We start from the raw sequence: 21282 nt of genomic DNA, 5'->3' as shown, positions 1-21282 counted from the left end.
TTGGTGAAAGATGTGGTACCTTTTTGATCAACGTCAGACAGGCAGTAAGTGGAGGCTATGGATTTCAATCCGGGCCTGTCTTACTTCAGAATTTGATTCTTAACCCCTACATGGAAACTCTGATAATTCCTTTGATAGAGTGTGTGTTTTCTCCTGGGAAACCTTCCCCCGATGTCTGCATGAGCTAGCACCTTCAGAACATAGTCAAGTTTAAACCATGAACTAAAGAGCACTTTAAAAATGGAAATATTTTTATTTACACAATAATGCAGAAGACTACACTGAGCCCTTTAAGTGACTTTCTTGCTACTTTCCATCAAGAATAAAAGAAAGAGTCAGCAGCCATGGAATGACAAAAGCACAACACCCAAAGATGGAGAATTCTGCAAATGACCAATTATAAAACTATTAAGCTTCAGCTCTTTTACAGCAAGAGGCAAAATAACCCATTAAACTGAAAACTCTCCTACCCTTCCCTCCACGGGCCACACAAACATTAACGTTGCATTTATTAGGATGTATTTCCTGTGCTCTATCAAGCTGACTTTTAGCAATTGTATTAATACAGTCCTCTCACTCTGCACATATATCTGAATGATGGATTTCCTCACTTGAGGTTTGTAGAAAGAGTGGAGTGAATGAAATAAAGTTTAGAAAGAGCCATCATGATCTGTAATGGTGGGTACTGAATCAAGACAAGATGAAACATCTTTTCTCATTTATTTGAATGAAAAGTCTACTGTATATTTATTTCCTGCCTACGGGGCTACTTGTTGCATAATGGAGAACAAGCATTTTTTAATTTGGAGGTAAGGGTTTGTGTGCTCAAGTTTCTATGGGCCTACAAAGTTAATCTTGTTTTAGGATTAAAATAAAACATATATTTCTGTAAATAGATACGGTTAAGCAATCAGCAACTGTGATGTCTGTAAACCACTATAAATTCAGGATAGGAATATCTGCAATTACTTTAAGCATTTATGCATTTGTGCAACAATTGAGCAGTATACATAGTGGTTTGTTGTCAGACAAAATTAAGTTTGAATCCAGACTTTGCCACTTACCAGCTATGTGACTTCAGGCTACGAAAATAACTTTTCTTAGCTGAACAACAGGGATAAGAATATGTACATTGCAGGACTACTGTGAGAACTAAATGAAATGAAGTACTTTTAGCACATGGCACAGTGGCTCATAGTAAGGACTCAAATTATTATTATGGTTACTACTACTTTTATTGAAAAAAGATTAGAAAGTCTGTTTGCATAAAATGTGATATATATCCTATATCATTGAAATTTCATTTTGATTTTTGACTTTATAATCTAATAATGTGATTCAAAAAACATTTAGTCGTAAATATAGTTGAAAGCAGGTTACTTGTCAAACATGGAAATATAATATGAAGAAGGTTGACTCAACACTCTTTCAGACAGATATTTACCTGTACATAGATTTTATTGTTTTGATTTTTTAATTGCAGAAAACATATATATTGACTATGTCAATTCACAAAAAGTCCATTAATTAACCAGACTGACTATATGTTGCATAAATATCATTTTACATAGAGATCATATATGCATTTTAGTGGTTGGGAAATGTTTGCAGCTGTTTTTAATTGTCTACTTAATGTAAAAAGGAACAAGAAGCAGAGTTAGGCTTGTTGCTTACTGTAGAGTGACCCAGGAGTTTAATGTACTTTGTATTCCATTATACTATGAAAATGTTTCTGTGCCCTGGGGATATCAACAAAAGATTTGCTTTAATGAAAGGAACCAAGTATGGGTCCAAAGCTTTCAAATAGGAGGCCTATATATCCTGCAGTTTACATAAGAAGTGTCCGCCTTCTCTCTCAACCACATCAAGATAGGGAAGATGTGATCACAAAGGCTGAAAGCAATTACAGTAAATGTTGGGAAGAGAAGGACATCGAGTTTTGAATGTCCCAAAGCTGAGCTAAAAGAATTATGTTTAAAGTAAAGAAAGTGTTATCTACAGCAAGATTTTTCACTCAATGAATGCCAGTCAGTGAACCTTACATTAATGTAGAAAATCAGCTGTTTTTGCTATAATGCTTTCAACTGCACATGGCTAAAATCAAACTCAAAATAGTAAAAAGAAATGTATTTCAAAGAATAACACGTCCTAGAAACTCACAGACACATCTAGATTTGGATATAGTTGAATGTAGGAGTTCCAGAATATCATCAGGGCTCCCCCTCTCTCCCACCACTCAGCCCTACTCACGTCTCCTTGACTATACGCTACAGAAAGTTGCTCCTTGTGTTGGATGGCCACTGGGAGCCCCAGAATCACATCTCCCCAGCTTAAAAATTCCAGAGAGAGGAGATAATGTTCTCGTTCATCTCTGAGAGAAACATCTTGGGGAAGATTCTAATTGGCCTGGATGAGGTCAAATGATGACAAAGGAACCAATCACCTGCTTTGCTTGACCTGGGCCACGTACTTCATCCCTGGGACCAGGAAGATAGGCGGGATGTCATCATTTCTCAGTTTGGGGAGAGAAAGGTCTGATATTTTTCCAAGATGAATGAGAATACTACATGGAGATACAAAAGCTGTAGCTTGCTGCTACTGTAAATTCCACAGTTCTCACTCCCTGCCTTGTGTCTTATGAACATGCAGTAAGCTGACCTGAGAGATCATTTTCCCTACCAGCAGCCTTGATATATATTATTGAGAAGTTAATTGTAAAATAATATAGAAGCAGTCTGAATATAGAAATTAACTTGACTAGTAATGACCAAGACAGCTGTATGAAAATATATTTTAAAAGTTCCTACAAACTCACCAAAAGTGGGAGCTGGAAATGCAAAGACAGTTTTGACAAGAGAAAGTTTTTTTCCAAGCTAAACAAAAAAGATTACAGACTTTTAGAAACCACATTTTTAAAGAAAAAAAAAAATCAGATAAGGAAAATGAGGCCTAGAAAAAGTAAGAGATTTATTTAGGGTAACTTAGCCAGTTAACGGCAGGATTGAGACTAAAACACACCGTATAATCCAAGTATGGTCTTTTAAACCTATGATATAACCTGTATATATGTAAGAAATACAGCACTTGTCATTTGTTAATCTCCAAATGTTCATGAAGTTGAAGCAAATGTATTTACTGTTTCAAGTATTCTTAAAGAGAAGAATGCCCGAAGACATCTTAATTGCATGGGTGTGTATACACGAAATACACGTGGAGATGTCTTCAAATATAATATGTGCATGTCTTCATTCCTTCCCTCTGCTCTTTTTAAAAATGCCCCTTTAAAAGTTTCCCACTCACCATCTGTTAGGTAAATTTCCTAAAACACAGTAAATGTGGAGGCAGAGATTGTTATAGAGACTATTTCAAACGGCAGTGACACCTATACTTAGGAAATTATAAAAAAGCGTAGGTTAAAGTTGTTTTTTTAATAAATTTCACCACTGTAGTAATACCACACCACCCTATGTGCTCAGCGCGATAGGATTACATAAGATGGAGAGAGAGAAAATGAAAAAAAAAATCTAGGTATTTATGTATAAAATATTATCCCAAAAGTTTGATATTACATTCAAATTTCAATTAACAGAAGGAAAACATTGACACATTTACTAAAGCATTTCATTTATGGTATAAGGTCCACAGACTTAGATTTGCGTTATGCTCCAACAAGGGTATAGTTGACCACTTTTTCCAGCTACTTGCTTTGGGAGAAAAAAAATTCCACCTGCCTGAATCAGATGCCATTCAATTCCAAGTCTACAGCATAGGCCATGTCACTACACATGAAATATTATTCATTCAGAGTTAGGATGTAGCAAGAGTAATTTATACTCTGGGAGTGTTTGCTCTCAAGTCAGTAACAGAGAAGCCTTGAATAAAAGTGTTCCCATTACTTTCTGCTATAATATATCTTACTTATTGCCCATAAAACAGTGGTCAGAGGAGATTTATCTATTGGTCACCATATTATATAACCTCTCCACTTTAAGCCATCCCAACTCTGTGATGATTTTTTAAAAATATGTTACTTATAGTCAATATTAATTTATCTTTAATCTTTCTTAGCATTAGAAAAGTATTATTTTGCACAAGCTTAGGAACAAATCTCCAGAAATTCCTCCCTGATGTTTCTTTGAGGCTGAAAATGCATTGCAGGGCAGTTGCAGTGATTTAATTCTAGTTGGCAGAGCCCTGGCCACACACTAATTTCATTAGCCTCAAATTCCTGGATTGATTTGAAGACCCACTGGATGTGATTCCCGTCCTCAGACATGTCATTTACTAACCCACTCAGTGTGTAAAGAGAGGAGAGAAAGAGGACTTGCTAAGCTCATATCTTCAATCTGGTACCCCAGCAGTCAAATGAAAATTCGAAGTCAGAGACACCATTTACATTTGAGTAGTCCATTCTTGCCCAGGTCCAAATTTTCAGGAAGGAACTTTATTCCTGACTTTGCTGGGGGCAGCAGCATTTGTTACATCTATGACCATTTCATTTCTCGCTCCTTCTCTGCAGTGCTCAGCACCTCCCATTTAAGTCCCTAAGTATTCCCTCTCCTAGCCTACAGGCTTATCTCACTATAAATGTATATCTCAAGTGATCAGTTTGGCATGGTCCCTACAGCAACCTGCAGGGACCAGAGGAAAAAAGAAAACTCAAACCACTGGAAAGGTAGTAATTCAATCATTTGGAGGAGTTTCTTTTAAATAGGACAATCTTAATTGAACTGAACCTTGCGATCTCACAGGAGATTCACTATGTCCTTTTTCTCTCCCTCTAAGTGTGCTTTGAACAATGGGTATGTGTATCATTATTCTCTCTTACTCATTTTGCAGGCTTATAGAAACTAGAAAACTGGGGACTGGAATTACACGACAGGAGCTTCTAAGATCACACGCAAAAAGGGTTACTGGAAGAGATTGTTGGTATATGAAATACATATTCCAACATGGGCAGTGATTAACCAGGACACATACAAATCAACTGTTTTATCTAGCTTGCACGCATCCCAAGCTACAAGTTGGTGCATTCCTCAGACTACCAGCCTCTTCTCAATAAGTGCATGTGAAAACCAGGGGCTCTTTCTCCCTCAGCTATTCAATCCAACATGAATAGCTGCAATTTACAAATTAGAGGCAAATGACAGTATTTTCTCCGAATGGTTTTACTCCCAAGCCATAATGCTAACGCTAACATTGGGTTCCTTCCTCCTCAGCTCAGGGAATGGAGAAAATAATGTAAGACCAGCCCTCCGCCTCCCCCGCCAACTTTTTAACCCCTAGCAAGTTGCCTCAGGTTCACACACCAGAGGAGGAATCAGCTCCCCCTGGAATCTTTTTCAGGAAACACAGTCCCTTAGCCTAGTCTGTAATCCCTTTCTTGACTTTAACATTTCACTCTTTTTTCAGACAGAGACAGGCTCATCTGCAGTACTGCCCAGGTGAGTGAACAAACCGGCAAAATAATTTTACAATGCTAAACACAAAATATTTTGTGCCTTTAATCCCAGGGGCTAACAGGGAAAACACTGTCACCTCCCCCAGCTCCCAGTGGTTCTCAGGTAATGTCTCTGACATCCTCTCCCACCTGCACTGCTACTGCAACTTGTCTAGCTTTAAGCTCAACGATGAAGGAAGCACTCTGGGTTTCAGCTACAAGCCAGGTTCTTCCCAAAAGCAAGGAACTCAGAGTGATGGCTAGCCCCAGAACACTTTTGGGTTTGCAAGCCTCCAAGGATTTCCATGATGGCACTCAGGAAGTGTCAGAGGGGCTATGCAAGCTGCAGCCTTGGATGGGCACTCCTCTTTCCTGAATGCAAACTTCACGCTCCTGGAGGTGATGTGGTGACAGCCTGGGTCTCACAGAGTCCCCTTCTGAAGCCCAACACCTTTAGGGTAAGCACTTGAGAGGGGCCAGTTCTCTAGATATGAGGAGCATAAAGGTGCCAGGATCGGCATGTACATCTGCCGAAGAGATTAGCTGGGTTTGGGTACCACTAGCCAGGTAGAGAGCCGCTATGCATTGGGAAAGGGTCATTTTAATACTGAGATGAACCAAGAACTTGGGAGTGAAGACAGAGGAGGAAAGGAGGCAGAGGTTGAAAGGGAGAGAAAAAATAGAGAGAGAGAGAAAAAAAAAAAAAAAACAGCAAGGAGACAGAGACAGAAAGAGAGAGTGATGCACATATAGGAAAAGACAGACAGGAGGGAACCTACAATCACAGAGACCCTGAAACTCAATTTCCAAACCCCAAAGCCACTAATTCCTACCCAATGCAGCTCAGGAGCCATGGGGCAGAGACTGCTGGAGCAGGAGGCGAGAGAACACTGCGGTAGAACCCACCGCTCAGCGGCCCCGGATCCGCCTTCCTCCCATTTTTTCTCTGTCTCCCTCCGGGCACCGGAGCAGGAGGACCACGGAGCCCTGCTCCACGCACCCCTCTGCCTCCCAACGGGCGCCTTCATGCCTCGCTCCGGGAATCGTCCTCCAAGCCGAGGATTTGGCTTGGGGTCTGCGTCAGGGAGATAGTGGGTGATGTGGGGGAGGAGGGAGGAGGCAGGGAGAGCGATTTTGTTTCGCAGTTAGCATGAGCTCATCCCTGGGCTGAGGTCTGAAGTGGCAGGAGTGGAAAGCTGATCGCCCAGCTCCGGCCAGTGGCAGGATCGCAAATGTAATTTAGACGGTGCAAAATATTGCCTGGAGCAAACCAACTGGGGGTCACGTCTGCAGGCAGCATCTCTCCACCTGAGGAAGGTCCCAGTACCTCGTGCCCTGGGCTCTTGCGGAGGCTGGCTACAGGTCGGGAAATCGACCCGAGGGAGATGGGGACTTAACATCCGTATCTAGGTTAAGACCGAGCCCTCGATTTAAGAAGTGCCTCCTTAAGGTTGTCTCCAAATTTTCCAAGGGAGTGCAGGTTGGCAGGCTGGCTTGGGGGTGGGAAGCTGGGGAGTTGGGAAATGCCCGGTTTCGAGGCATCGTCTCATCTTTCCTATTCCATTCGACTAACCAGCTCTCCTAGGAGCCCGGGACTTTTACGAGCCTGTTTTCGGACCATATTTCACCCTAATGCAAACCCATTTAAATCATCGCCTTGTTTTTCGCAGATTGCTTCTTGTAAATGGGGCCATAAATCCAGGATGTCAAGCCGCATGGAGTGGAGCGTGGACAGGGGAGAGATGGAAGGGAAATAAACCAAGCAGGGAAGGTATCTCCTCGGGCGGGGTGGGAGGGATTCGGCAGGATCTCCAGGGTGGAAATGAGCGAAGGCTGACCTGACCCGAACCACCGGAGTCCAAGCCAGCTTTTAGGGTTAAGGGCTCAGGTAGCCACGGTGTGCTCCGCCCCGGAGGGAGCGCCCCCCTACCTGGAAGAGCCTCAGGATGTTGGCTACCATGATGGAGACCGAACTCCCCGAAGCCCCAATCACTCCAACTACTTTCTCCGGCTTGACGAAAACCGGGGGTTCGCCGTTGGTGCAGCGCACGTCGGAGGTGTCCTTCTGGATGAGCGCCTGGACGAAAGTGAGCGACTGTTCGAGCGCGTAAGTGTCCCTGGAACAAGTGTCCAGGATCCGCGCGCCCAGCGTCACGTTGGGCAGTAGGTTGGGATCACTGTTGATCTGGTCCAGGGCGTAAAGCATCGCTTCCAGCCTGTGGATCCCGTTCTCCCTCTTGATGTCACCGCAGGGCATTCCGCTGGGACCCTTGGCGTGCACTGGGAACAGCCCCCCGAGGGTGACGTCCCCCTCGATCCGGATTGAGTGCGGGGCGTACATCTCCTGGCCGCGCGCCGCCGCCGCCAGCGCGCACAGGAGCACCTCCAGCACGCAGCAGGGGAACTTCATCAAAGTCAGGACGCGGAGCAGCTTCCTCAGCTGGACCATGCTGCTCCGGCTGCTGCGGTGGCGGCGGCAGCGCTGGAAGGGACGGTGGTGGGCTCGCCGAGGTCCGGGCCCCTCAGGGCGAGCTCCTCCGGGAAAGCCCAGGGGCTCCTGCAGGCACGGAGGGTGGGGGAGTCCGGGGAGGGGCGACCAGAGTGGGTGAGGGGTCCCGCGGTGCCTGCCAGCCTGGGGCGCCTCGCGCTCTCGGGTTAGCCGGCCGGCGCGCCGCGCTCGCGCTCACCGGCTTGCCGCTCGCTCTCTCCAACAGCCCAGCACTGGGGAGAGGGCAGGGATTGCTATCGCTTTAAATGGTCGTTCGGCTCCCTCTCCTCCTCCTCCCACTCCCTCCCTCCCTCGCTGGCTCTCCTTCTCTCCCTACCCTTCCCAGCGCCAGCCCTCCCCACTGGTTTGCATCATCACGCAGGGAGGGGCTGCGTGCTGAGGTAAGGGGGGGAAATGGGTGGGCGGCTGGGGAATCGGGGGAGGTTTCCTCAGAATGGGAGTTTCGTGGTCCCCAGGGAATCTAGGGATTGCGGGGAGCAAGCAAGAGCCTAGCCCTCGCCCCCAACTCACTGTGGAAGCCTCCCTACCCACACCCACGTTCTGGGCACGGGTGTCATCAGCCGCGGGATGGGGCGAGGACGTCGTGCTGACTGCTCCCAAACCCTAGGTCCGGAGCCTAGGCTCTTAGACCTGGGAGAACACGAGGGAGAGGCAGAGAAACCAGTGAGGGAGGGGCGCGGGAAGACCCTAGCTAGACTCTACTCCTGAGCCGCCTGTGCTAGTTCTTGCTAAGAAAGCCACACATGCACACAGGAGCCTGATTCATGACTTAAAGACGCTTTACCCAAAGGGGTCTCCAGGGCCAGGCGCTGAGCTTGGCTGAAGGGAAACAGAAGTCAAGAGGAGACGCTAGGCATAGGAGTGCATCCTTGGTCTTCAGTAGTCACTAGAGTCAGAGCTCCGTGAACTGACGCGTTTCCCCAGCACGTCTGTGTCAAAAACCTCGGACGCATCCCTTCTCTTTACTTCGCTGCGGAGATGTAACAACTGAGAACTCCGCAGACAGCACTTTCTTCTCTAGCACTGACAGGTGTAAGTCTCCCTCCTACCTATTTCCAGAGATGCATCTGGTGCACCTGGTGATAGTTTTTGCCAGTAAGAAACAGCAGGAAAGAGGTGATGGCAGGAAGAAAAAAGAGGGGGCAGGCAGAAGTGTCCCCATTGATTGGGAATGCCTTTCTCTTTCTCTGGCTGGGGTTAGGGGGCAAAGTCAGGATGCCAGAACAGGTTGCAGTGCAATTGAGAACCTCTTTATGAACGGTGTCTCCTCCTGCAGGTCCAGACCACGTTTGGCCCATTAAAGCAACAAGTGGCTCTACTTCCAATTCAAGGAAAGCGAATGTCTGTCCTTGGGGATGGGAGTGAACTTAAGGAGGTTAAACCAACTCTTCCTGAGGCTTTCTGTTGGAGTGCAGCAAAATCATATTATACAGATTTGAGGGTGGAGAGAAAACCAGAAACAAGACTATACTTTTTGTTTTTGTTGATGATGTAATGAAGAAACCTATCATTGTAGGGGGAAAAAAAAAGTCAAAAGGCACCTAGTTGGTTGTCTCTGCCACCAAATACTTGTGTGCTCTCAGCACTTCTGTTCCTCTGTCTGGGTTTTAGTTTCCCCATCTGGAAAATGATGAGATTGAATTGGATGCCCTCCAAGTTATCTTTTAACTCTCAAATCATCTGTTAAAATAGGTCATGTCCCTTTGGCCATGGTGCTCTTTTTAGGCCAATATTTTCTATTGTATTATGTGCACACCAGTTTTTGTATATCCAAAGAACACTACGAAGGTTTCCTGATATAGAGGGTTTTTGTTGTTGTTGTTGTTATTTCCTGTCAGGGACATCCCATCAATTTTTTTTTTTGTTTGTTTTTGTTTTTTTTTTTGGATATGCCCCTCTTGCTTGTTTCAATGTTTATGGTTTCAGGAGAACTGATCCCACTGCCTGTGATCAAGTCTTGGCTAATCAGAACATCAGATCCTTCTGGCTGTAGTGCTGTTCCAGGATGGGCAGAAAGTCCAACCAGAGCCATTCAGGGATAATCCCTGGACTTTTGCTGGGGCAGCCAGGATGGAGACATAGGGTTATCACTATCACCCAGGCAATCTCTGTATAAGTCAGATAAAAAGGGGCCCCTTCCACAAAATACTTTGTTTCTCTTTTGGAAAATTGTCGTGCTGTTCTGAGTTCATCAAAAGAAGATATTTTCTGTCACCTTCCAGAAAACAGTGCTGTAATTAATATACAAATCTACTCTGTGCACAATGTGCCTGTGAATCACCTTCAGACTCAATGCCTTGCTACACAAATGCACAAGTTGAATTACCGAATGCCATGATGGCCCCTGTTCCTTCCTGCAAGTTGTGGAGCTATGAGAATATAAGCCTAAAGCTGTGCCAGGGACTTCCACAAGAACAGGGAGATATTTGAACCCCAAAGTAAGAGAGACAAATACATAGAGATAAAGATATAGATAAATAAAGAACGAGAGAGAGAGATTGAGGCTTAATTAAAACATTTGCATTCCTGGATCCAAGCATGCTTGAAGAATTGCCTCTGGACTTTTTAAATTATATAGCACTTGCTCTCTTTCCCTCCGAGCGGGCGGCGGCGGCGGCATCGGCGGCCTGTGCAGCAATGGCCAAGATCAAGGCTCGAGATCTTCGCGGGAAGAAGAAGGAGGAGCTGCTGAAACAGCTGGACGACCTGAAGGTGGAACTGTCCCAGCTGCGCGTCGCCAAAGTGACAGGCGGTGCGGCCTCCAAGCTCTCTAAGATACGAGTCGTCCGCAAATCCATCGCCCGTGTTCTCACAGTCATTAACCAGACTCAGAAAGAAAACCTCAGGAAATTCTACAAGGGCAAGAAGTACAAGCCCCTAGACCTGCGGCCTAAGAAGACACGCGCCATGCGCCGCCGGCTCAACAAGCACGAGGAGAACTTGAAGACCAAGAAGCAGCAGCGGAAGGAGCGGCTGTACCCTCTGCGGAAGTACGCGGTCAAGGCCTGAGTGGCGCGTTGTCAATAAAGCACAGCTGGCTGAGAAAAATAAAAAATAAAAAAAAAAATAAAATAAATTATATAGCACTTTCTTTCTGTTTGAAGACAAAAGAATCCTCTTCTAATTCACCTGTTCTAGTACACAAGACCGAAAAGGTGAAATAGCTGAACAGATACTCTGTTAGAGCAGCATCAACTCATTTGGAAGAAGATATAAATAAAGTAATAGAGAGGCATACTTAGGAACACACATACTACGATCCTAGTGTTTAAGCATTAGCACCTCAGGTTGTCTTTGACAGAGACTACTATATCCTTATTTCATTTTTAAGTTCAGGCTATTTATTACAAACTTGTTGACAAAAATATTTGGAGAGTTGGAGTAACAAGTAATGTCACTTGATTTTTCACCTGCACATGTCTCGGTTCATGCCCTGTGCTTCCATTTTCATTTCCCATCCAATGATTGCTCAACAAATATTTCTTGGCTGACTGTTGAATGCTGCCTTATTCTGCATTTTCTCTTTGCTCTGCTCCTTCTCCCCAAACATCTGGCAGTAATCATTATCTTTCCTTTATTGCCGTCATCTGTGTGCATGTCATATTTCCCTTGCCAAGTTGTAAGATCCTTGAGGGTAAGGGCTGGATATTATTTATCTTTTTATCCAGGACCATGTTTCAAATGATGTTTTGTGCCTAAGAAGCACTCAGGTGTTGAATGATTCAGAACTGGTTTTGCCATTCTCCACTGCCTTTATTTGACAGTGACCAAAACTTAAAGTGGGCAGGGCAGGAATGCTGACAGATAAATCATTTTCCTCTCAGTCGCTATAGACAGTTTCTAGAACTTAAAAGATAATTAGTAAATTTTGAAGTAATTTTGTTTTTTTAAAAAATGTGCAGGACTAAAATATTCTAACTTTAAAGAACTTAACTCTCAGGTAAAGCTTTGATTGGTCCTTCCTGAGTCAAATGCTCATTTAGAAATTAATAATTGTGGCCATGCCCATAGGCTGGTTAGAGGAGCTCAGAAGCATAGACCTATTTTTCTAGCCAGGCACCAGCACCACTTACTACATGGAAAGAGAAGTCCGCTACCAGAGAAACTGGAAAGTGATGCTGAGCTTGCAAAATCACTACATATCTAGTACATATGATTTATAATTCACCTTTATACCTTTAACCGTGGCAAAGGATCTGGCACTTGATAATGAACACAGTATTTGTTTTGTTTGGTTTTCTGAGATTATACAGACAGAAAATCTCTGTGTAAGACAGGTTTAGGCCGGGCGCGGTGGCTCACGCCTGTAATCCCAGCACTTTGGGAGGCCGAGGCGGGCGGATCACAAGGTCAGGAGATCGAGACCACGGTGAAACCCCGTCTCTACTAAAAATACAAAAAATTAGCCGGGCGCGGTTGTGGGCGCCTGTAGTCCCAGCTACTCGGGAGGCTGAGGCAGGAGAATGGCGTGAACCCGGGAGGCGGAGCTTGCAGTGAGCCGAGATCGCGCCACTGCACTCCAGCCTGGGCGACAGAGCGAGACTCCGTCTCAAAAAAAAAAAAAAAAAGACAGGTTTATGTAAAATTGGGCCAGTGTTCTAATGACTGATTTAATTGGAGGAGAACCTAGTTTTAGGTACAAAGATTGTAAGCTGTAAAATGTATTCACAGGCTTGGTTCTATTTAGTAATCAATCTGTCCTCACTGAGGGGTTAATGAAAAGTAACTAACTAAACTTAAGGTCTCAGTCTTACTTCATATTTGTTTGTTTTCTTGAATATCTTAATTTTACTTATTTTATTTGTTGTTCTGCTGCCAGAAGATGTTCTACTCTTCAACATCTTCTGCAGGAAATAATATTTGCACTTCCAGTTCCCACTATATTTATTTAAATCCAATTTGTAATCTACAAGTGTGTCTTCCTTAACCACTGCTACTTCTGCTATGGCCACGAATGCACTTTGGCTATTCTTCTATCCTTTATATAGTTCTTCATCTGTAACTTTTCAAAACACAATTTCACATTTTATTGTACTTTTGAATGGGTGTTCACTTTATCTTGGAGAGAGAGAGAGAGAGAATATTCCATTTTCGTCTGTTACACTTTTTTGCTGTATCTATTTGTAATAGACACCTTTTGTCACTTAACTAGCATCCGTTCATCCATTTTCTGATCCCATTTTGTTAAGAAACCTTGGTATTGTACAGAAAAATTCACTCCAGAGAGTTTTCAATGGGTGGATTGAAATTGATCCCTACTGGTAATCCTATCTTCCTTTCTAGTAGTTCATTTAGGAATTCAAGGCAGTGACACCTAGGGAAAGGTTTGATGGGGGTTTCTGAAAGCATTTCTTGTGTCTGGCATGATTGTGTGTAGATATGAGACCCAGGATTATTGTAATTCTTTCACTAGCTGCCTGAAGATGAGTTCAATACACAGAGTCCCGGCACCACTAGATCAAATTATCCCCAATGCTTCCTCTTTTGATTTCCAGTTATATAAGCCAAGAAATCTGCTCATTGCATAGGAAAGTATTAGTTGCGTTTTCTGTTACTTGCAGCCAAATGCATGCTAAGTGTTACTAAAAGTATTTATATTATTATTAATAGTATATGAATACATTTATATTAATGTTGTACATTTTATATGAATAATGAATATTACCAAGAGCTTATATTTTTCACGTTTACTAGGTACCAGGCACAATATATATCAATTCTCAAGATAATCTCATTTGATATATATCATCATTATTATTGTTATTTCATAGATCTGAAAATCGAGGCCCAGGAAAGTAAAAAGTATAGTTTAATCAATATGCTGCCATTTGTTACTGCCTCTTTAGTTTCTCTTCCTTACCATCTTGTTGCCTTGAAGCTTACATATCTTAAGTCCAGACTCCAGCTGCTCTATGAGTGCTCTGTCTCATCAATTGCACTCAATTCAGAAAGACCTTACTTGTTACATCCCTCAGATCTCATTGGCCTTTGGATGTAGTATCTGGGAAGCCACAAGGAGAGTCTCACCTAAGGGCCAAAGGAAACTTCACTCCCCAGTTTTCTTTCTTCTCAGGTCTCAATGTTTCCACTCATTTATTCTCTCAGTACATAGGGAGGACTGTTTTGTCCTGCCATTTGGGTAGGTATATGAAACAACAGCTTTGGGGCAAGTCATTCATACAGTAAGTGATTCTCCAGGTACAAATCTCTCTCCATCATATTTTGTACTACAATTTAAAAAAACCAATTGTTCCTTCCAGAGCTGTGACTCAGAGAACAAAATGGCTTTGACTTAATAGGCAAAAACTGTTCTCTGCTTTAAAATTGCTGGACAAGGCCTGTCTAGAAGGTCTTGTACCTCACCCTACCCCTATAATTCTTTCAATCTTCCTACAGTGCCTCTTAGGTGTGTAGAGCATGAATATCCCTTCCCTCCTTTTGGTAACATCATCAGCCATTCCTTTGGGAAAGCACCCTTCTCCTTTTTTAGGAGTTGAGATGGATCCTAATGCTCCATCTACCAAAATTCAGATATGGGCACACATCTAGGGTTGGCTGAACTGAGCTCTTTCTTCCCCTGGTGGAGCTGATGAGTCCAAAGATAGGTAAAGAACTTGAAATGTTATGTATGAATACTGGAAGTCAGATGTTCTTCTCCTAGCTAAATATATATGAAGACAGAGACCTGGTGCTTCTAGCAAGTGTTGTTTCCACAACATGAAGAAAGTTTGTCTGAGAATAAAAACAACCTACACGGCGGGGCACAGTGGCTCACGCCTGTAATCCAAGCACTTTGGGAGACTGAGTCGGGTGGATCACTTAAGGTCAAGAGTTTGAGACCAGCCTGGCCAATATGGTGAAACCTCATCTCTACTAAAAATGCAATAATTAGCTGGGTGTCATGGCGCATGCCTGTAATCCCAGCTACTTGGGAGACTGAGGCAGGAGAATCGTTTGAACCAGGGAGGCAGAGGTTGCAATGAGCCAAGATTGTGCCACTGCACTCCAGCGTGGGCGATGGAGTGAGACTCCATCTCAAAAAAAATAAAAATAAAAATAAATCAACCCACACAAGGAAGCAAATCCACGATATGAAAAGAAAAGCTCTGACAAAGTCTCCCAAGACAGTGGATCCAGTAATGTCTCTAACTGTACTTGCCTTCAAACATTTCCTTTTGTCACCCAATATATTTTATGCTTTGCTTAAGCTAGTTTGACTCCAGTCTCTCAAAATTGAGGGTACTAATTTAGATGGTTACTGTTTCAAGATAAGCAGCTATTAATTCGTAGCTACTGATTCTTATACTCCTCTGAGAATGAACTATGGAAAGTTTAGAACTCTATGACATAAGAGCATAGTAGCCCTGGAGTCAGTTCTTTTTTTTTTTTTTTTTTTTTTTTTTTTTTTTTTTGAGACGGAGTCTCGCTCTGTCGCCCAGGCTGGAGTGCAGTGGCGCGATCTCGGCTCACTGCAAGCTCCGCCTCCTGGGTTTACGCCATTCTCCTGCTTCAGCCTCCTGAGTAGCTGGGATTACAGGCACCCGTCACCCGCGCCCGGCTAATTTTTTGTATTTTTAGTAGAGACGGGGTTTCACCGTGGTCTCGATCTCCTGACCTTGTGATCCGTCCGCCTCGGCCTCCCAAAGTGCTGGGATTACAGGCGTGAGCCACCGCACCCGGCCCTGGAGTCAGTTCTTGATTTGACTCCAGACCTTGTGGATATACTATCAAACTCCACACTATACTGGTTTTAAATGACCAGTTGAGTGGGAAGTAAAATTAAAACTTAAAAAGGATTGAGTATAACTGATGGACCTTTAAATTGTCTTAAAAATACAATTTATGTTCATCTCATGATAAGAAATGTAGCAATACTACAAAACAATACGAAATTAGCCAGATGTAGTGGCATGTATCTTTAGTCCCAGCTACTCAAGATGCTGAAGTAGGAGGAGGGCTTGAGCCCTGGAGGCAGAGGTTGCAGTGAGCCATGATTGTGCCACTGCACTCTCACCTGGGAGAAAGAGCCAGACCCTGCCAAAATAAAAGAAGAGGAGAGGAGAGGAGGGGAGGGGAGGAGAGGGGAGGAGAGGAGGAGAGGGGCAGCAATAGTGTAGATTTTTATATGTGTGTGTTAGATATATAGGATATGATATTTTGCCTATTTAAAGCTGGTAGTAATTGTAAAGTAGTACAGTTTGCTTTATTGTAAGAATCAAACCACACAGCCCTTGCATTCTAAAGACCTGCTTATCTATGGGAAATGGAGGCATTTGAATATGCTGGTTGAACCTCATGTATTTCTTGAATCAACTCTGACTAATGTGTGAGGCTTATTCTGTTTATTGAAGACCTACTCTGTACTAGGTACTGAAATGGGCAGTTTATATGCAATACATCATTTAATCTCTGCAATGAATCTATGAAAGTGTTTGCTATTATTGATATTATCCTAATTTAAACAGAAATACTGATAGTAAATAACACTTTTCTGGTACTTTCATTGATCCAGGTACTGTTCCAATGATGTACACATGCTGATATATTTAATCCTCATAGTAAATTAGGGATTTATTTAATTCCTCAAATACATAAGGTAAGTACTTTTATAATTACCTCTATTTTTCAGATAAAGAAATTGAGCTGCAAAGTTACTAAAAATCTTGCCAATCTCATAAATATAGTAAGTGCCAGAGCTCAGATTTGAACCCAGAAAATCTATCACCAAGGTCTGTGTTTCAGTCACTATGCTTCCTAGCTTGTGGGTACGGAAGCATAGCACACTTGCGTCTGTGTTCCCCAGACGTGCTTTTGACTACTGTACTCTATTGCTTGTCTGTTTATTAGTAGATACTGATTTATATCAGCAGGGGGGGTTCCTGAATTTTTACTCTTTGGGAAGACACCTTCACAGCATGTCTAGTGAACCACTGGCACCCACTTGTTCAATTGCTGTTTTTGTTTTTTTTTTTTTTCCTCTTCCCACCATCATATGCATGGTCCATATAAGAGGCAGAGAATGTCTGTTCTCTATCTGTCTTCTAGGCCTGCATATGGCTATGAATACCTCTACTGTATCTTAAGGTCCTGGACAAGCTTCTTTGCTTTGTTAGGACCCTCGCTCTGTGTGACGTCCTGCTGTAGCTTATTGAGATGCTACTGTCAACCACCCCTAAAATCCTGAAACTGCCAAGTTCAAAGCCTACCTGAAACAAGCTCAAGTTCAGTGCCTTACTTGAAGGGAGTTGATGGTATGTTTTCCTTTCTGGCTATTACTTGATTCAATAAATATTAACTGAGTACAATAACATTGTTTTCACAATACCAAAACTTGGCCATCCAAGTAAGTTTTGTGTCTTTCAGGGTAGTCAATTTGGATATTATAGATCTATTTCTAAAATGTTCAAAATATTGGGCGATTCCCTCTGGGAAATGTCTTAATATGTTTTAATATGTCTTATGAGACCATCTACTATATTGTTTAATATTCACCTCATTTAAGAGTCAAACAATATCTCTGTAGTTATTCATATATGTTCCTTACAAGTATTGATTCTTTGTGATTTTGGCCCATTTCTCATTATCCTTTCTACATAGAAATTGTGTAAGACAAGTTGATGCTAGTATCTTAGCCATACCAGTTCTTTATTTTACAACTTTGATTGTTCAGTCCCTCAGATACCCCACACACACAAAAAAAAAGAAAAAAAAAAAACAGGTACTTATAAACCACAAAAATTGGGATCTAGCCTCATTTCTGTGGGAGATGGTAGAAGGTAAGCTCTTGTGCACATTCATTCAGCCAATCAATCTCGATTGAGAACTTCTGCTTCCTCATGATGAACTAATTGGTCCCAGGCTTTCCTTCTCACTTACTCCCAATCATTAGAAAATCAGACAGAACATATGAAAGAACTTGTTTAAGCCAGTGGGTAATTAGCAGCTCCAGACCATGATTCCCAAAGAAGGGGAACAAATTAGGAGAGCTCTATGAATGTCATGACTTTCTGCTTCATGCCACTATTCAGACCCAAGCTGACCATGACAGATTGATACATTTGAGGAGATAGAGATCAGAGTTCAGAGAGGTTAAGGAGGCTATCACCTGCATCTTGATGAAGGCTACACACACAAGATGAAGGCTACACACAAAAAGAGGACCAGAAACCTGTATGAGGTTCCCTTGAAGTTTATCTGAACACTAAACTGTGAAAACATAGGATGAGGATCTGGGACACCAGGAAAACAACAACTTTTTGGGAACTGCATCAGAGCTCATGCATTGGCAGGAGACATTTGTGCTCTGACCCTTGTTGACCAGGAGACATTTGCAGAGCCCTTGTTGAACTCTCAGAGCATTTAGTAGAGACTCTAGAAAGATTACACTTTAATAGCAGGGCTAAACACCCACCCTAAAACATCTTAGAAACAAGTCTGGAAAGCTTCACGCTGATCTGCAAGTAACTTAAGCCTGCTAAAACAAAATATAACAATTTTTAAAGGTAGACAGTGTAATACTGACACTTAACCCTGTTACATTTACATTGGGCAGAAGAATCCAGTGAAAATTATAAGGCATGTAAAATGCAGGAGAAGAATAAAAACAAATTTTCGAATTATATATTTTTGAATCAGCAGACAAATACAATAAAACAGCAAGGCAGACAGAATACTAAAATAACCCCAATGGTTCTATTATATTACATGATGATAGGGCTTGTACAGACATAATTAAGGTTATTAATCAGTTGATTTAGATAGAGAGATTATCCAGATGAGCCTAACCTAATCACATGAATCCTTTAAATGTAGAGGCTTTTCTTTGGTTGGTTGCAAAAGAGGAAGTCAGAGAAATTCGAAGCGTGAGAGAGATTTCACTCTGTAGTTCAGCCTACAGAATGGTAAGATAAATGACTATTGTTTTAAGCCACTAAAACTAATATAAACAGCTAATGTAAATATTCTCAAGAATTTGAGGAAAACGAGCATAATGAGGAGAAAAGTGGAAAACATAAAAAAGAACCAATTGCAATGTCTAGAGCTGAAAAATACAATATAGGAAATAAAATATCTGAAATTCATTGCCTATATGTAACAACAGTTGCACATTGCAAAAGAAAACATCAAAGAACTTGAAGATACGTGGAACACTGATCAAAATCGACTTCATAGTATTCCATAAAATAAGTCTGAATACATTAAAATATATTGAACTCATTTTGACAATGAGGACATTAAATTAAAAATAACAAAATGTCTGAAAATCACCTTGCATTTATACATCAAACAGTACACTTTCAAATTACCTACAGTCTAAACAAAAACTTTATTAAAAAATACTAGAAAATATTTTAAATGACTGACAACAAAAGCAACCTGTTGAAATTTATAGTGTGTAGCCTAATATAGGTCTTTGGAAGATATTGAAAGCTTAAATCCTTATATTAGAAAAACAAATTTAAATTTGATTATCTAACCTGTGCATTAAGAACTAGAAAAATATAATGAATTTAACCCAAAGTAGAAAAAATAAATAATAAAAAGCATAACTCAATCAGAGAAAACATGTAAAAATAGAGAAAAAAATCAATAATACCAAAGCTGTTATTTGAAAAGACTAGTAAAAGTGACAATGTATAGCTGGACATATTAAGAAAAGAGAGAAGAGAGAAATGACTGATATAAAATGAGTGAACATCACTCTAGACCCTATACTCATTAAAAACATAAGAAGGCAGGTGTGGTGGCTCATGCCTGTAATCTCAGCGCTTTGCTGGGGCCGAGGAGAGCAGATCAAATGAAGCCAGGAGTTCGAGACCAGCCTGGGCAACATGGAAAAACCCCATCTCTACTAAAAATACGAAAATTAGCCAGGCATAGTGGTGCATACCTGCAGTCTCAACTATTTGGTGGGCTGAGGCGGGAGGTTCACTTGAACCTGGGAGGTGGAGGTTGCAGTGAGCCGAGATTACAACACCACACACCAGCCTGGGTGACAGCGAGACTCTGTCTCTAAATAAATAAGAAAATGTTATAAGCAATTTTATGTTCAAAAAATGGATAACTAAATGAAATGAGCAAATTTATTAAAAGGCATAATTTGTTAAAACTGCCACCAAAAAAACCAAATCTGAAAATGTTTATGTCTCTTAATTACAAACCCACTGTTTGTAATCATAAAGTACATTAAAGCGGCAAACCTTTTCCCACTGTTGCCTGGGGCTGATGGTGGGAATTAGAATTAACTGTAAATGAGCATGAGAGATCTTATGAGGGAAAGGAAAATGTTCTAAAACTAACTATGGTGATGGTTTCACAACTTGGTAACATTAGTAAAAATTAAATTGTACTGTTTAAATGGATGGGCTTATGATAAGTGAAATAGATCTAAAAAAACTGTTTAAAATAAGATAAGTAAAATTATAAATATATATATATTGTTTCCACAAAGAAAATTTCAGGTCTGGATAAATTTCATCAAACATTTAAGGAAAAAATATCAATCCTGGACTTGAATGCCTGACCTCAAGCAATCCTCCCACCTGGGCCTCCCACAGTGCTGGAATTACAGGTGTAAGTTATTGCACCTGGCCCATCCTCAAGACTCTTAGAAAAAAATAGAAGAGCGGAGAGCAGGAACAGAGAACATTTCACAAAACATATATTTGTTCATTATTGTGTACAGTTAAGTTATATAACACACAGGCACACATGCAGAGAAAAAGAATGTATATGTTTACTTTGCAGATAATGATAGGCACACAAAGAGATGTTCAACATCATTAGTTATCAGGGATACGCACATTAAAACCATGAAGAGATATCGCTACCAGTTAGAATAGCCAAAATGTAGAAAAAAAAGACTCAGCATTCCAAGAGTTGGCCAGAACTTGGAAGCAATGGTAGTTTTATATACTACTAGTCAGAATGTAAAAGGGTATTACCGCTTCAGAAAACCTTTTATCAGTTTCTTATAAGGTTAAACATACACTTGCTATACAACTCAATATTTTTGCTTTTACTCAAGGACATAAAAATGTGTGTCCACACAGGTTTCTATTTGAATGCTTATAGTAATGTTATTCGAAATAGCCACAAAATGGAAACAACGAAATGGCCATCAACAGTATAAATATGTTGTGTTATATCCTGACAATGGCATATTACTCAGCTACAAGAAAGGAACAAACTATTGATTCACACAATATAGGTAAATCTCAAAAATGTTATAGCAAGTAAAAGAACACAGACAAAAAGGAGTATATGCCATATGACACCTTTTATATGAAATAATATAAAAGTCAAAATTAATGTTAAATAATAGCTGATCAGC

At 41.6% G+C, this 21282-nt stretch overlaps 2 protein-coding genes and 2 long non-coding RNA genes across 12 annotated transcripts in view; 2 read left to right on the top strand and 2 right to left on the bottom strand.

Moving 5' to 3' along the window:
* LOC105477634 (glutamate metabotropic receptor 7) overlaps nt 1-8235 on the bottom strand; it is an 898220-nt gene extending 889985 nt beyond the window's left edge. For 4 of the 9 annotated variants that reach the window (XR_011620206.1, XR_011620205.1, XM_011734197.3 and 1 more), the window contains exon 1: nt 7371-8232. Coding sequence is in view for 5 of the 9 variants with exons in the window: in XM_011734197.3 (XP_011732499.2) it covers nt 7371-7889 (519 nt within the window). In the remaining 4 variants the exon portion in view is untranslated. Of the gene's footprint in view, nt 1-7370 lie in introns of all 9 variants that reach the window. The other 5 variants (XM_071092123.1, XM_011734201.3, XM_011734200.3 and 2 more) reach the window with 2 other exon arrangements.
* Nucleotides 8236-8391: 156 nt separating this feature from the next.
* Nucleotides 8392-19319, top strand: LOC139362003 (uncharacterized). Its single transcript, XR_011620214.1, has 3 exons — nt 8392-8981; nt 16462-16545; nt 16995-19319. It is a non-coding gene; the product is annotated as an uncharacterized lncRNA (long non-coding RNA).
* Nucleotides 10530-11017, top strand: LOC105477636 (large ribosomal subunit protein uL29). The gene has a single exon (XM_071092124.1). It carries the CDS (start codon nt 10587-10589, stop codon nt 10956-10958), a length of 372 nt encoding a protein of 123 aa, XP_070948225.1. The 5' UTR covers nt 10530-10586; the 3' UTR covers nt 10959-11017.
* LOC105477638 (uncharacterized) overlaps nt 11676-21282 on the bottom strand; it is a 79326-nt gene continuing 69719 nt past the window's right edge. Inside the window, exon 5 of the long non-coding RNA XR_011620211.1 lies at nt 11676-11795. This is a non-coding gene — a long non-coding RNA (uncharacterized lncRNA). The remainder of the gene's footprint in view (nt 11796-21282) is intronic.

The sequence above is a fragment of the Macaca nemestrina genome, chromosome 2, assembly GCF_043159975.1.
Source record: "Macaca nemestrina isolate mMacNem1 chromosome 2, mMacNem.hap1, whole genome shotgun sequence".
Taxonomy (NCBI): domain Eukaryota; kingdom Metazoa; phylum Chordata; class Mammalia; order Primates; family Cercopithecidae; genus Macaca; species Macaca nemestrina.
This window is presented reverse-complemented; position numbering and strand designations above follow the sequence as displayed.